The sequence below is a fragment of the Myotis brandtii genome, unplaced genomic scaffold (assembly GCF_000412655.1).
Source record: "Myotis brandtii unplaced genomic scaffold, ASM41265v1 scaffold680, whole genome shotgun sequence".
Lineage (NCBI taxonomy): Eukaryota > Metazoa > Chordata > Mammalia > Chiroptera > Vespertilionidae > Myotis > Myotis brandtii.
Window position 1 is genome coordinate 34,680 of NW_005370658.1, and position 17,239 is coordinate 51,918.

The window sequence follows — 17,239 nt, forward strand, 5'->3', positions numbered from 1 at the left end:
AACAGAATCTTTGAGGACAGGCCTTGTTAAGAAGAGCAGAATATTGTGGGCACATTTCAGAGTGGCTATTTTCCTCTCTCTCCAATTTGGAGACAGCGGTTTGCCCTGTGACCTCAAGTCTTTGATAGCTCTAGAAAGAGTTGACTGCTGGTCTGTTGGAAAAACCAGTATTACTCCTGAGTAGAGAAAACCCACTTCTTTCCTCCACTTTTACTCAGAACACATGAATTCTGACACTTCTGGTCACCAAATATGTGAAGTTTTTCCCCCCACAACAAGCAATTATCTGTGACACCAGCTGGTATCCTGCAACTTAATCATAACACTGTCTCTCTGGAGATATTGTCATATCCTACAGGTTAATAAGGTCTCAGCCCCAGGAGAGTCTGGACCATTTTATTTTTATTTTATTTTATTATTTTATTTTTTTAATTGATTTTATAGAGGAAGGAAGAGGGAGCAAGAGATAGAAACATCAATGATGAGAGAGAATCATCAATTGGCTGCCTCTTACACGTCCCCTACTGGGGATGTAGCCCACAATCCCTGCATGTGTCCTTGACGAGAATGGAACCCATGATTCTTCAGTCCACAGGCCAATGCTTTATCTACTAAGCCAAACCGGCTAGGGCGGCCTGGACTATTTTAATAAATAAGACATATTTAGTTGGTGTTACTAATCTGAAAATAAGCAGTTTATATAACCTTGTGTTTAAAACATACCATAAAATCCTATGTACAATTGCATTATTGTTGTACCATATAAAATACTGAAGTTTATCTCTCTGAGAAGAACACTCGTGTGCTTTTCCTTTACTTCTGACCCTGGATGTGTAGCCCTGAAACCCCCAAATGAGTAATTCTTTGTGACATCAGCTGGTGTCCTACAATTCAATGTAATTCTGACGTTAGCATAGGCCCACAGCTCAAGGACTCAGTTCCATCAGACTGTCCCCCACTTCAGATGCCAATCATAAGTAGTACCGGTAGGTCTGCAAGTTATTCACAACATCTTTCTTACTTGGTTACAAATCAGAAGTTCCTATAAACCCCCTCATTGAGTTTGATTAATTTGCTAGAACTCGGGGAAACACTTAAATTTACCAGTTTATGAAAGGATACAGAAGAATAGATGAAGAGATAGTATCGGCAAGCGCTGTAAGCTCCCTATGAATTTGGGTGCATCACCTTCCCAGTACATGAATGTTCTCACCAATCCAGAAGCTCTCCGAACCCCATACTGTTGGGAATGTGCAATCTCCCTCACATAGGCATGGTCAATTATTAACACCATTTTCAACCCTTCTCCCCTCTCTGGAGGACAGAGGGGGCTAGCTGAAAATTCCAAGCTCCACATCATGGCTTGGTCTTCTGGTGATAGTCCCCCTCCAGGAGCCATCAGCAGCCCAACCAGAGTCTTCTCATTAGAACAAAAGATGCTTCTAGTGCTCTTATCACTTAGGCATTTACAAGGATTTTACGAGCTTCCTGCCAGGAATCAAGGTCAGAGATGAATATACAGGCAGACCTCACTTTGTTGCACTTCACTTATGTTGCTTTTTTTACAAATTGAATGGAAGACCCTCAAGCAGTAAAAAGATTCCAATTCGCTCTATTGCAATACTCATTTATTGTGGTAGTCTGGAGCTAAACCTGCAATATCTTTGAGGTATATGTTTTCTGTTATTTAACATCTGACAACTTGATAGCCTTAACCCTCCTTCTTCCCCCTTGTGCCCCATGTCTGTACAAGGTGATTTTTAAAAAGCTTGGCTCCGCCCTAACCGGTTTGGCTCAGTGGATAGAGCGTCGGCCTGCGGAGTTAAGGGTCCCAAGTTCGATTCCCGTCAAGGGCATGTACCTTGGTTGCGGGCACATACCCAGTAGGGAGTGTGCAGCAGGTGGCTGATCGATGTTTCTCATCGATGTTTCTGACTCTCTCTATCCCTCTCCCTTCCTGTCTGTAAAAAAATCAATAAAATATATTTTTAAAATTTTTTTTTAAAAAAGCTTGGCTCCTCACTTCTTTGGCACTGACAAGATATTCAGTCCATGAAAACCCTCTCTGCGTGTCTGTATGTGAACTCTTACCCTAGGCCAGGGGTGGGCAACCTTTTTGTGAGTGCGTGCCAAAACCAGCAAAATCTCTGACTCAGAATTCTTCTGCGTGCCACCCCTAATTTTTTGAGAACATGTTACACCTACTTGATATCTCTTAAGGTGTACATATGTGAAGAACCTTGAAGAAATAATAAAATTCATTCGAGCGACAAAAACACAGTATGTGATGATGAAAAATACATTTATTTTTTAATGTATACATGTACACTGATAGTCCGACAGAAAACTTTATGACTCCGTTTGATATTATCAGTGGGACTTTTGCTGCTGCATCACTGATGACAGAGATTTTACATCAGGTTTATATTTCGTGACCTTCAGAGATATGCATGAGCTACTACTTTCATCCATCAGGCTACTCCTATTACGAGACTTAACAAAATTCATCACTGAGAACAAAGATTCACAATTGTAAATGGAAGATTATAAGAGAGGGTTTCGCGTGCCAGCAGAAGTTACTGGTGTGCCATGTTTGGCATGCGTGCCAGGGGTTGCCCACCCCTGCCCTAGGCCATACCTAACCTCAATAAATTTAAAAAAAAAAAAAAAACTGTCCAGCCCAGCCAGCATGGTTCAGTGGTTGAGCATGGACCTATGAGCCTGGAGGTCACAGTTCAATTCCCAGTTAGAGCACTGCCCAGGTTGCAGACTCAATCCCCAGTAGGGGACATGCAGGAGGCAGCCAATCAATGATTCTCTCTCATCATTGATGTTCTCTCTCATTCTCTACCTCTATCTCTGAAATCCATAAAAAAAATTTTTTTTTTAAATCCAGTCCAGGCTTCATTCCTTGCTCTCTCAAGCCATCTCCCACTTGCTTGAGAGGCCTGCCCAGCTCTCCCTAGAGACCTCAGTTACAAAAGTCATAAACTCTTTCATACATTCCTGTTAAGTGCAGAGAAAACCCACTTCTTTCCTCCACTGGGCTTGGCGGCAATCAGACCCGCCGGTGTTTTCTCGGGTCACCGGCTGTGTCTCCCCGAGAATGTTCAGTGGTCACAGGGAGGACCATCAGGAGACAATCGTGACTCATCTCGGGGGTTACTACATGGGAAGAACATGTAGTCTGTGTGGTCCCCAGGCCGTCCTTTCTCCCCAGGAGGACCTGTTTTCTCTTGAGTTTTACAGGTATTTGGGGAGCAAGGCCTCAAATCCACCATTCTGTCACCCCGGAGTTTGGGGATGTGTATTGGTCTCAACTATTCATCCAGACTTTGGGTGGAGTTGGGGGTCCACCTTTCAATGCAGGTTATAGGAAACATAACATAGTGTATATACATATTGCAACACACTTTCCTTTTTTTCTATTGATAAATCCTCCAGATCTTTTCATAGCAATACCCTTTGTTTTTTAAAAGTACATATAGTGATGAATTTATGTAACTCATTCTTTCTAAATAGACACTTGGCTTGTTACCAATTTTTGCTGCCAAAACCATGAATGAAAACTCAGATTACAACTTTACAGGGCAAACAAACCTATACAAATTATGTTCTTTTCCAATCTTAATTACTTCTTAATTTTATCATCAAATATATTCAGAAAAGATTGTACAAACTGGGTTATGGTAAGACTTATTAATAACAGAACAAACACCCTTGGAATCATCATCAAGATTCATAAGTGGCCTGTGGGCAGTGGTGAGGGTCTCCTGATGTTCCCATCCCTGACTCATCGCATCCTGCCCCTAGATGACCACAGTCCTGATTTATTCTTCGTACCTTTGTCATCTATTATTTTTCACTAAGCAGTGTTCTTTCAGTTTTGCCTCCTTTGACCTTCCAAAGAATGAGTATTAATGGAGTTCTTTGAAAAGTTTTCCCTTGGATACTTAGTCTTCTGTGGACAAAAAGGGGACACATGCTAACCTGACGAGCTCAGGAAATGCCTGCATGGCAGCCTTGCAAACTCAGAGACCTAAAATAACCACACACAAAATGGTCTGGAATTAAAACTTCTTAACTAGCCTTAGCTGGTTTGGCTCAGTGGATAGAGCATTGGCCTGTGGACTGAAGGGTCCCGGGTTTGATTCTGGTCAAGGGCACATGCCTGGATTGCAGGTTTGATCCCCGGTGGGGGGTGTGCAGGAGGCAACCGATCAATGATTCTCTCTCATCATTGATGTTTTTATCTCTCTGTCCCTCTCCCTGCCTCTAAAATCAATAAAAATATATTTTAAAAAAGAACACATTTGCTTAAAAAAAAAAGTATCTCAATTTGGATAATCAATTACACATTTCTCCTATTAATAAATAAAAATATTTTTTTTAAAAACTTTTTAACTAAAAGCAGTTTATGGCAGATAGTCATGTCCTAGGCTAGAATCTTCCCTAACAAAAGTCTATCTTTACCTTAATTCTTTTGCATCTAAGATAACAGGGGATGTCAGGGTAACTTCTCTTTTTCCGGACTCCTCGGGGCACCAGAGCAGAGACTACAAATCCTCTCATTGTTATTTTTGTCATATTAATTGTTTACTATTAACTATCCTGTACCCACCAATGTAAAAGATGTATATCTCTGTCATTTTATCTTTTGTCCAATCCCAGAGGCCCTCCCACCATGTCTTTGCTTTCTCCCACTTCCCTAATCTATCACCAATGAATTACTTTTCTTTTTTAATATATATTTTTATTGATTTCAGAAAGGAAAGGTGAGAGAAATAGAAACTTCAGTGATAAGAATTATTGATCGGCTGCCTCCTGCACGCCCCCCACTGGGAATCCAGGGCAAACCCGGACATGTGCCCTGACTGGGAATCCCGTGGGGTCTGGTCTAGGACTATGGGCTTCAAACTTCCCACCGGAGCCAAGTGCCCCCGAGACCGCAGGATTCTTTAAAGTACCAGATAAGTGGGGGTGGGGGGCAGAAGGGCGGACATCTCCTTGCTGGAAATGGTCAACCTTCAAAATGGAACCACAGTCATCATTACATATGAAGAGGTCTTTTTTAAGTGTCTCTGTTTTTGAAGAAGGGTCATGAGTGGCCTGACAGCCTTATGGTTAAAGGTCAGATTGAGACCCAGTGCTAAGACAAGGTTGGCTCAAAGACGTAACCTCCAGCTTGCTGTCACTCAGGCATGAGGGGGCGGGATCTCGCCAACTGTCCAATCAGGGGAGTCGCCGATAACTACGTGAGGGCGGCGCTCTGATGACGGCGCGGACTGTGGTTTCATCGCTGCTCTCGCCGTCCACCGGCCTCTAAAGGCGTCAGGTAGCTTCTCCACGTCCTCTGTCGCTGAGACCTGCACCTCTGCGGGAGGCAGTGTGGACCACAATGGTGAGTGTGGCCGGGAAGTCAGGGAAGGAGGTTGGTGGAACCACCGTGGCCGCACCGGCCTCCCAGAGGACACTCCGGAGTTTGGGGATGTGAGGCCGCCGGTGGGGTTGGGGATGTGAGGCCGCCGGGGGGTTTGGGGATGTGAGGCCGCCGGGGGGTTTGGGGATGTGAGGCCGCCGGTGGGGTTGGGGATGTGAGGCCGCCGGGGGGTTTGGGGATGTGAGGCCGCCGGGGGGTCTGGGGATGTGAGGCCGCCGGGGGGGTCTGGGGATGTGAGGCCGCCGGGGGGGTCTGGGGATGTGAGGCCGCCGGGGGGGTCTGGGGATGTGAGGCCGCCGGGGGGGTCTGGGGATGTGAGGCCGCCGGGGGGGTCTGGGGATGTGAGGCCGCCGGGGGGGTCTGGGGATGTGAGGCCGCCGGGGGGGTCTGGGGATGTGAGGCCGCCGGGGGGGTCTGGGGATGTGAGGCCGCCGGGGGGGTCTGGGGATGTGAGGCCGCCGGGGGGGTCTGGGGATGTGAGGCCGCCGGGGGGGTCTGGGGATGTGAGGCCGCCGGGGGGGTCTGGGGATGTGAGGCCGCCGGGGGGGTCTGGGGATGTGAGGCCGCCGGGGGGGTCTGGGGATGTGAGGCCGCCGGGGGGGTCTGGGGATGTGAGGCCGCCGGGGGGGTCTGGGGATGTGAGGCCGCCGGGGGGGTCTGGGGATGTGAGGCCGCCGGGGGGGTCTGGGGATGTGAGGCCGCCGGGGGGGTCTGGGGATGTGAGGCCGCCGGGGGGGTCTGGGGATGTGAGGCCGCCGGGGGGGTCTGGGGATGTGAGGCCGCCGGGGGGGTCTGGGGATGTGAGGCCGCCGGGGGGGTCTGGGGATGTGAGGCCGCCGGGGGGGTCTGGGGATGTGAGGCCGCCGGGGGGGTCTGGGGATGTGAGGCCGCCGGGGGGGTCTGGGGATGTGAGGCCGCCGGGGGGGTCTGGGGATGTGAGGCCGCCGGGGGGGTCTGGGGATGTGAGGCCGCCGGGGGGGTCTGGGGATGTGAGGCCGCCGGGGGGGTCTGGGGATGTGAGGCCGCCGGGGGGGTCTGGGGATGTGAGGCCGCCGGGGGGGTCTGGGGATGTGAGGCCGCCGGGGGTGCGGCACGCAGTTTGGGGGCTCGGCGGCAATCAGACCCGCCGGTGTCTTCTCTGGTCACCGGCTGTCTCCCCGAGAATGTTCAGAGGACACAGCGAGGACCTTCAGGAGACAATCGTGACTCCTCTCGGGGGCTCCTACGTGGGGAGAACTGTGGTCTGTGTGGTCCCCGGGCCGTCCTTTCTCCCTAGGGGGACCCGTTTTCTCTTGAGTTTTACAGATGTTTCGGGAGCAGGGCCTCAAATCCACGACTCTGTCCCCCCAACCTAGGTCTTTCTGGGACTGGCCGTAAATCCCTAAATTTCCAAATCTTTCCCCGCATTCCCAAACGCCATCTTCCCCTCCCCAATCCGCAGCATCATTAACTGTTTGACCGCCGTGGTGCATTTCACACTACACAGTATTTCAGCCATGGATGCTTCTCTTTTCACAGATTTTTTTTTTTTTTTTTTTTTTTTTTTTTTGGATGTTTTATGGAAGAGGAAGCGTGAATGACCACCTGGAATTGTGTTGTGTAAAAAGCCTTGTGTGTCTCCCCCAGGATCTTTCGTGGGCGCAGACACGCTATGGGTGTCCCTGTTTGAAAACTTCCCTGGGTGATCTGCCCTTTTCATCACAGTTCCAGGTCTCTTGAGTTTGTGGTTTTATTCACTCTAATTTTCCATTGTTTTCAATAAATATAAATGTATTTAATCAATAGATCTTGAAAGACTATAAAATATTTCCAAGGAAAAGGTGAATTTCAGGAAAAAATTCCACTATTACATCCATTTGTTAAAATTTTTTTTCCTTTTTTTCTTTCCCCATGGGCAGGTGTAGAAACATTGTGAGATCTGTTATTTTGGTTGATTTCAAATGCAATATCAGGGCTTAGACTCTCAACATCTAACAGTGTTTAATATAATCATTTTCCAAATAGTTACTTGTCATGGAAATAATAATTAACTAACATTTATTACTTACCATGGAAATAATAATTAACTAACATTTATTATCTAAAGGAATAGATATTTGCAGAATTTCTTGTTGAATCAGAAAAATGCTTTACAATATTCTCCCATCCTTTACACATAAACACTGGATTTGAGTCATTTTACTGGATTGGTCAAACAACAAGTTTGTGTATTTAAAATATCGGTGTCCAAAATAAATAAATAAATAAATAAATGTCGGTGTCCAGAGCAACTGGGAGGGAAGCAGAAGCCTGCGGTCAGTGTCTCCAAGCTTAAGCCGGCTTGAGCCTGAAAGGGAAGTACTTGAGGCCCAGTTGGTTCTTCCTGCGGAGCCTCCCCTTATAGGTGTCCTACCTGCTCACACCCACCAGGGAAGGAGCCTTTATTCTGAGACAAGCTACAGCCCTGAAGGCTGGGGATAGGGAAAGAGGGGGAGAGGGCGGGAGGATATCCTTTCTAAGGTTGTAACTGATTTCCTTGGTCCTGTGTCTAGATACAGGCTTGAGGATTGCATCCACTGTGTAGGTACATTCAGAGTAACTTGTGTACATTGAGAAAGTCTGTGAAGGTCAGTTCTTTCTTGGTTTATGAATTTGGGAGTTATTTGAGGGGGTGAGACCTTAAATTGAATCTGGCTAAGAGTTTCCTCGCTTGTGAGAATTAAAGCCTGAGAGAGGAAGCCATTCCATTACCTCAGGAGAGGGGTGTGTAGAGCTCCCAGAGTCCCCACCCTTCCATCATCAGGGACTGACCCACTTGAAGAGTTGTATCCCGCCCTGCGTCAACCTATGAACCAGGAGGTCACTGTTCCATCGATTCCCAGTCAGGGCACACAGTCCCGGGTTGCAGACTCAATCCCCAGTAGAGGGCATGCAGGAGGCGGCAGATGGATGATTCTCTCTCAACATTGATGTTTCTATCTCTCTCCACCTCTGAAATCAATAAAAATATATATTTTTTTTAAAAGAGTTGTATCCCAACACGGGTGTATGGACTGCAAGCTTCCGAATGTGGGTTTTCTTCTGAACTGTGGGGAAGAAGGCAGTTTATCTTACCTGATTTGAAGATTTACATTTCTTTCTTTGGATACTCATAATATTGCATATTGAAGCTCTGTACTCTAGTGTTCCTGAGCAGTCTGTAATATTATTTTCTGGGTGAGTGTGTAAGATTTTTAGTTCTTGGGCTTTCAAAATGTAAGTTGATTGAGGGAGACATGGGAGTAAGGTAAGAAAATCTGAAACCAAACAAAATACGTTTCTTTTGAGCAAGAGAACCTTAAGATATGAGATGAGTGTCTTTGAGCTCTCAGGTAGATTTTACATTTTAAGTCAGTTTTCGTATGTGCATGTCCCTGGAGAGCTTTAAATTTTAAATGCTGTAATATTGCTTAGGCAAAAGGAAAATGAAATCCTATTTTAATTAATAGAAGAAAAACAACTCAAAACTTACATAAATCTTTGAAAATCCTGATACATCTAATGGATTAGGCCCAAATAAAATTATGATATGCTTTGCCCTGGCCAGGCAGCTCAGTTGGTTAGAGCATTGTCCAATAGCCAAGGTGGGAGATTCCATCCTAGTCAGGGCACATACAAGAATCAGTCAACCAATGCATGCACAACTAAATGGAACAAATCGATGTTTCTCTCTCTCTTTCTCTCTCCTTTCCTCTCTGCTTTACTCTCTCTATAATCAATAAATAAAAATTGTTTAAAAGTATAATGTTTGCCCAGCCTATGTGGCTCAGTGGTTGAGAGTCGACCTATGAACCAGGAGGTCACGGTTCGATTCCCAGTGTGGGGCGTACAGGAGGCAGCCAATCAATGGTTCTCTCTCGTCATTTACGTTTCTATCTCTCCTACTTCCTCTTTAAAATCAATAAAAACATTGTTTAAGTATAATATGGCCCTAGCAGGTGTGGCTCAGTGGATAGAGCATCAGCCCGTGGACTAAAGGGTCCTGGGTTCAATTCCAGTCAAGGGCACGTATCTTGGTTGCAGGTTCCCCAGCCTTGGTCTGGGTGCATGCAGGAGCCAACCAATCAGTGTGTCTGTCTCACATCAATGTTTCTGTCTCTCCCTCCCCCACTCTCTCTAAAAGTCAATAGAAAAATATCCTTGGATGAGGATTAACAACAACAAAAAGTCTAATATGCTTTTATACCTGAAATAATACCCCAGTGTGATATGTAAGGAGAAGCTATAATGCCTCTTGTTATTTTGGTTAGAAGAAGAGTTGAGATTTCTTGTTTTTTTTTGTGGTTTAAACTTTTATAAACATTAGTGTTTAAAGGATTATATCTTAGAACTAGAGGCTCGGTGCATGAAATTCGTGCACTGGCAGGGAGGGGGCCTCAGCCCAGCCTGTGCCCTCTTGCAGTCCGGGAGCCCTCGGGGGTTGTCCAACTGTGGGGAGTGGACCTAAGCCAGCAGTTGGACATCCTTAGCACTGCCGCAGAGGCAGAGACTCCCGCCACTGCCACTGCACTCACCAGCCACGAGCCCTGCTTCTGGCTGAGCAGTGCTCCCCCTGTGGGAGTTCGCTGACCAACAGGGGGCAACTCCTGCATTGACTGTCTGCCCCCTGGTGGTCAGTGTGCATCATAGCAACCAGTCGTTCTGCTGAACAGTCAATTTGCATATTATCCTTTTATTAGTACAGATGGTTTTCTATGTTGAAAAGAAAAAATGGAATAAATTTTAAATTAAATTTTAAAAAGCAAAAGTAATTTAAAATAAAGACTATTAAATAGGAAAATATTGTGTGTGTGTGTGTGTGTGTGTGTGTGTGTGTATGTATATATATATAACTCAGCTTATTTTAGAAAATAATGCATGCAATGGCTAGCAAAAGTCTATGTAAAATAAGGTTTAAAGTCAACTCACTGCTCAAATATCCTGGTCCCCTCCAGGCTCTTGTTTCAGCCATCCGCAGTAACCAATGTTGAATTTCTTAAGCATCCTGTTAGTGTTTCTTTATAATGAGCAGTTGAACCCCATACTTTTTAATATTTGATTGCTCATGACTGATTCCCCCTCCCTCTGCCCTGCAGGCTCCCACCTGGACAAACTGATGAAAAGACCTGAGTGGTCTTTCCTCTAGAGATGGCAGGAAATTCAGATGACACAGGCTCCTGCCCTTGGACAAGGATTCTTGCCCTGGCCCCAACCCCAACCCCAATGAACACCCAGACCAGGCTCCTTTCCTTGCTTCCATCTCAGAGCTGCTTGAGAGGCCACCCTACCTGCCTGAGACCTCAATTATGTGATCATAGGGTTCTTCCTACCACGCGGGGGGAATGTGTGTGTTATGAGCCCAGACACCAATATCATCAGTCCCAAGGGAACCATCCCTCTGCAGGTGACTATAACAGTGGGTGCCACGAGCCACCCGGTGCATCTGTCTTCTCTTGCTCTCAGCCTATTTTAGAAAATAATGCATGCAATGGCTAGCAAAAGTCTATGTAAAATAAGGTTTAAAGTCAACTCACTGCTCAAATATCCTGGTCCCCTCCAGGCTCTTGTTTCAGCCATCCGCAGTAACCAATGTTGAATTTCTTAAGCATCCTGTTAGTGTTTCTTTATAATGAGCAGTTGAACCCCATACTTTTTAATATTTGATTGCTCATGACTGATTCCCCCTCCCTCTGCCCTGCAGGCTCCCACCTGGACAAACTGATGAAAAGACCTGAGTGGTCTTTCCTCTAGAGATGGCAGGAAATTCAGATGACACAGGCTCCTGCCCTTGGACAAGGATTCTTGCCCTGGCCCCAACCCCAACCCCAATGAACACCCAGACCAGGCTCCTTTCCTTGCTTCCATCTCAGAGCTGCTTGAGAGGCCACCCTACCTGCCTGAGACCTCAATTATGTGATCATAGGGTTCTTCCTACCACGCGGGGGGAATGTGTGTGTTATGAGCCCAGACACCAATATCATCAGTCCCAAGGGAACCATCCCTCTGCAGGTGACTATAACAGTGGGTGCCACGAGCCACCCGGTGCATCTGTCTTCTCTTGCTCTGACCTGCTCTGCTGCCTGATGGCAGCCCTCACTGTGTGCAGCTGGAGGGAGTGCTGTGAGCTGTGCTAACCCCTGTAGCATTGCTGAACCTACCAAGCTTTAATTTGATGTTCACCCTACCAGGATTGGCAGTTTCAAGAACTCCAAGCCCTGGTCAGTGTGCCCCAGTTGGTTGGGCGTCGTCCCAGGCACAGAAGGTGCTGGATCTATTCCCAGTCAGGGCACATGTGCAGATTTCGGGCTCAGTCCCAGGTAGGGGGCATCCAGGAAGCAGCGGATGGATGATATTTCTCTCTCATCGACGTTTTTATCTCTCTAGCCCTCCCTTCCTCTCTCTCTGAAAATCAATACTTTAAAAAAAAAATCCAAAGCATTTGGAAACAGGAGTATGGGATCAGGGCCCTCCTTAACTTAATCCTGGGTCTTTGTTCGGATTTATCTATTAGAGTGAATCTGTGACAGAGGCTGGGTTGGCCCCAATGTGTAGGGCACAGGTGGGAGAGGGGGTCTATACCTGTGCAGAAGGTGGACCCATCGGATGGTTGTTCCTAGAAGAGCAGTTATTTAAAGAGAGAAAAGTGGGGGGGGAAATAAAGAGAGAAAAGCGGGGAAAGGGTAGGTGGTAGACTGATCCACACTCCTAATTCCAGAGGGATCCCACTAAATTTAATAAGCAAATACCCCTGTAAGGGAGTTACTGAATATAATATAGAATACAAATAGAGATTTCACCTTAACCATGAGAACTATGGTCTTACCTAATTTCTCCATGGTCATAGCACCCATTTTCTTAAAGTATACCACAACCAGCAGGGAAGGTTTAAACCAATGAGTTATAAGTTAAATTGTAATTTAGTCTTTGGCACTTTCAAATTATATTAACAAAGTGGGACTCCACTGTCCTTAATGCCAGTTGAAGTCATATGGCCTAATGTAAACTAAACAGGGCCTTGAAGGATTGAAAACCACTGTACACGTTTTTTTTTTGTTTTTTTTAATTTTTTCTATGTCCCTGATTCATTATAATCACCAGTTCATTCTGTACATCAGATTATTTATTCACTTGATTCTTAGATTCACTTGTTGATAGATGCATGTTTGTTGTTCACAATTTGTATCTTTACCTTTTTCTTCTTCCTCCTCTTAAAGGATACCTTTCAGCATTTCGTATAATACTGGTTTAGTGGTGATGAACTCCTTTAGCTTTTCCTTATCTGTGAAGCTCTTTATCTGACCTTCAATTCTGAATGATAGCTTTGCTGGATAAAGTAATCTTGGTTGTAGGTTCTTGGTATTCATCACTTTGAATATTTCTTGCCATTCCCTTCTGGCCTGCCAAGTTTCTGTTGAGAAATCAGCTGACAGTCGTATGGGTATTCCCTTGTAGGTAATTGAGTCTCTTTCTCTTGCTGCTTTTAAGATTCTCTCTTTGTCTTTTGCTCTTGGCATTTTAATTATGATGTGTCTTGGTGTGGTCCTCTTTGGATTCCTTTTGTTTGGGGTTCTCTGCGCTTCTTGGACCTGTAAGTCCATTTCTTTCACCAGGTGGGGGAAGTTTTCTGCCATTATTTCTTCAAATAGGTTTTCAATATCTTGCTGTCTCTCATCTTCTGGCACCCCTATTATTCTGATGTTGGTACGCTTGAAGCTGTCCCAGAGGCTCCTTACACTATCTTCGTATTTTCGGATTCTTTTTTCATTTTGCTTTTCCGGTTGGGTGTTTTTTGCTTCTTCGCATTTCAAATCTTTGACTTGATTCTTGCGCTCCTCTGGTCTGCTATTGGGTGTCTGTATAATATTCTTTATTTCAGTCCGTGTATGCTTAATTTCTAGTTGGTTCTTTATCATAGCATCGAGGGTCTCATTAGTTTTCGTGACTCTCTCCTCAAGTTTATTGACAGCTTCTAGCACATTTTTGCAAGCCCTCAAAATTGCGATTTTTAGCTCTATATCCTCCATTTCTGTCATGTTTTTTTGTCTCCGCATTTTTTATGCTTTCTTGGTGCACCCCCTAGTGGTCTTTGTGCGCAGTCTTGTTCTAGTTGAGCCTTGATTGTTGTAGTTAATACTAGAGGGATTTGACCACCAGGCCGACTGGCTGTGTGAATCAGCTGTGTCTGCCGCGGAAAACTTCTGTCCTCTGGGGAGGTGCTAATCTAGCCTTTGCCTGCGGCGATCTGGCAAATGGCTCTGCGCAGGGCTTGGGCGGGGCGGGCTCAACAGGGCGGGCGGAGGGGGCGGTTATGGTGCCCTCAGTCCCGTTCCCAGAGGCTCTGCTTCTCAGAACCCCCGGAACCGCTGCAAACCTCGGAGGGAAAGCTGCCTTCCAACTGATGCCAGACACTCCCGCTTCTCCCGTTTGGGTCCGAGTCCCCAGCGATTCGCCCGTATCTGGAGCTCAGAGTCTGAGACTCCCCCCTGACCGAAAACGACAACCGCGCTCTCAGCCACCAGCCCGCTTTGCGCGCGCACCTCCGCACCTGAGTTTTTTCCACACTGCGCCTCCTCTGAGCCTCGGTGTGCTGTTGTTTTTCCTTCTAGTTGAAGAGTCTCTCCTCAGCCAGCCTTCCTGTGGTTCTGGGTGATGTCCGTTCCGTCTTTTAGTTGTATTTTTGAAGTGGTTGTTTGCGGCAGCAGTCTCCGGTGTTTACCTATGCCGCCATCTTGGTCTCTCTCAACTGTACACGTTTTTAGTGAAGGAGTGGTTATCCCCTCTGCTTTACCTTTGAACAGCTGAATGTGTCCCTTTTTTTTTAAGATAGTTTGAATTTAACTTGATAGAATAAATTCCTAAATGAGCTTAACATGCTTGAAGATCCTTTGTTGACTGATGGAAGAGCAGTCTTTAATTGCATTGATTATAATAACTGGATAGCTTATAACTTTCTTTTAAAATCATAACTAGTTATGTGATTTGACTATAGTTGGCAAAGGTGAATTTTTACTTGGCTTGTTCTTCAAGAATGAATGACACCTCACAGTGGATTACTGCAACCTTGAGGCTGTGGTCGAACCAAAGAAGCCCTTATTCTCCGTCCCCAACATTATAGAAATTACTGCCTCTATCCACTCAGCAACTGGTAAATATCCTGTCATCACAGATTTGACTCTGTTTGTTCTGCTCAGTACCTATGTCAGCAGCCTCTCAGCTGCAGTTGCCCTTCACCTCTGAAGGGACATGATACACCTTTACCTGGTTACCCTCAGGGAACCTCAGCACCATTGTCAGCACCCACAGTCTCCACAGCAGGATCTGAACTGTTTTCACTGCTCCAGGAGCACAGGTATGACACTACACTAATGACCTCCTCTTCTGAGAGTATTCAGGACATAAAAATAGTGATAAGAAGGCGAGAGGCCATTGCCACATAAATGAGGTGAGTGCCTTGTTTAAATTCCCAAAAAGTATTTGGTAATCTGGACACCGTGAAAAAGTCGCTATTATCTCTCTCAGCACCCACAACATTGTCTAGATTCTTTTGGTGCTCTGGAGGCAACATAGTCTTTGTTTACACATTTTACTTGAATCTATGTTATTACTTGCAAGCCGGCCCACCTTGAGTAGGTACCCCTAACAAAAGGGGGGGCCTTAGATTTAGTCAAATTGCCATACAACTGGCACTCCCTTAGTGCCGTCAGACACTGTTTCCCTATAGAGGCTTCAGGACTTCCTGTTGTGCCTCCTGGAGTTACCCATGATGGCTCCAAACTGTATGCCACTAGAACTGCAGTTGTCACTGCTTTTATAGAGCTATCCTAAAAATAGCCCTGAAAATGTCACCTCTTCGAAAGCTACCCATTATGCCCTGGGACCTGTAAACATCACCCCAAGAACTCAGTTCCACTATAGACTCCTTCAGACAAGATATGGCTAAACGTGTGCCCTCTGGCCCAGCTGGCGTGCCTCAGTGGTTGAGCGTCAACCTGTGAACCAGGAGGTCACTGTTTGATTCCCAGTCAGGGCATAGTCTCCAGGTTGCAGGCTCCATCCCAGTGTGGGGTATGCAGAAGGCAGCTGATCAGTGATTCTCTTATCATTGGTGTTTATATCTCTCCCTCTCCCTTCCTCTCTGAAATCAATAAGAAAATATAAAAAATAATAATAAAACTGTGCCCTCTGGCATATCCTACCGACAGGAGGGGGTGGCCTTCCCTCTCCTCAGTTCCTTGCCAGGTGCCGTGGAGCTGAAGGAGGTCACCCCTTTCTAAGACCCCCAGACTTACTGGGGAGCTTCTCAGGATTCCCTGAGTTAAAAGCAATGGGAGTTTACAGACTTCTGGGATGACATCGCCTCATTCCTACATGATGGAGCTCAGGCAGACTTACTACTGCTATCCCTTAATTCAGTGGTTCTCAACCTTCCTAATGCCGCGACCCTTTAATACAGTTCCTCATGTTGTGGTGACCCCCCAACCATAAAATTATTTTCGTTGCTACTTCATAACTGTAATTTTGCTACTGTTATGAATCATAATGTAAATATCTGATATGCAGGATGTATTTTCATTGTTACAAATTGAACATAATTAAAGCATAGTGATTAATCACAAAAACAATATGTAATTATATATGTGTTTTCTCTTTTTTTCATATATTTTATTGATTTTTTTTTTTTTTTTTTTTTTTTATCTGATATGGATGTATTTTCATTGTTACAAATTGAACATAATTAAAGCATAGTGATTAATCACAAAAACAATATGTAATTATATATGTGGTGTTCAATGGTCTTAGGCGACCCCTGTGAAAGGGTCGTTCAACCCCCAAAGGGGTCGCGACCCACAGGTTGAGAACCGCTGCTCTAGAGGTTATAATAACTGGGCATAAAGACACAAGGATAGATGTCTTGTGTCTTTGATTAAGTTTGTGGTGTTATATCTTTGCTTTTACTCTATGAGTATAGTGAGCTGCTGTTGGTAAGTGGTATAAATGGTCTGCACAGACACAAGCTGATCCAATGAAAACTACCTTATAAGAGCTGCTGCCAAATGGGTCTGCAGGTGGTACGTTTCAGTGGAAGGAAAGGACTTTGCAGAGACAGGAGAGGAATTACCTCCTTCCATTGGTGAAATTGCTTGTATTCATACCTTTATGCATCAAGTATTTTCTGGATGTTTTTTCTTCTTTAATATATTTTTAATTACAAACAAATATGTGTCATATTTGTATGACCTATTTCCTCTTTTTGAATATATGAGAGTAAACAGCAGCATTGGCATGTTTCATTAATACCCTTGTTACAGGTTGGGTTCTTCAGAGGAGACACTGAGTTGGCACCTGGTGTGCAGGGTATTTTAGGAATCAACAAATGAGGAAGAGATAGAGACGAAGTAGAATTAGGAGTTGAATTGTAATGAATGCTCATAAAGTACTCACTGGCCCAAACCACCAAGTGCTGTGGGGTAAATTATTGGTATTTAAAATAGCTAATTTGAGACAAAATTGCCAGGGGTTTTAGACCCCCACCTTGATCAGTTATTAGATACGGGCCATCCTGAGTAGGAACTGGCCTCATGTAAGGTGACTTTCAATACAAAAGGCAAACCTGGGAGGAGCTTACTGCTGCAGCAATGAGTCTTTCCTTGAGGGATATCGGGTGATACAACTCTTCAACTGCAGAGCCCTGTACAGAGGGAGAAATATAAATCTGAATCTGATGTAAGAAACTTCTACTTGCCAGAGGAACATTATTTTTCTTTTGTAACACACAACACACACACACACACACACACACAC

The 17,239-nt window shown here is 45.4% G+C and overlaps 1 protein-coding gene across 2 annotated transcripts in view; it reads left to right on the plus strand.

The window, feature by feature from the left end:
* The first annotated feature begins 5,278 nt into the window (after nt 1-5,278).
* LOC102239774 (zinc finger protein 791) overlaps nt 5,279-17,239 on the plus strand; it is a 28,282-nt gene continuing 16,321 nt past the window's right edge. For both annotated transcript variants that reach the window (XM_014529469.1, XM_005881545.1), the window contains exon 1: nt 5,279-5,401. Coding sequence is in view for 1 of the 2 variants with exons in the window: in XM_005881545.1 (XP_005881607.1) it covers nt 5,399-5,401 (3 nt within the window). In the remaining variant the exon portion in view is untranslated. The remainder of the gene's footprint in view (nt 5,402-17,239) is intronic.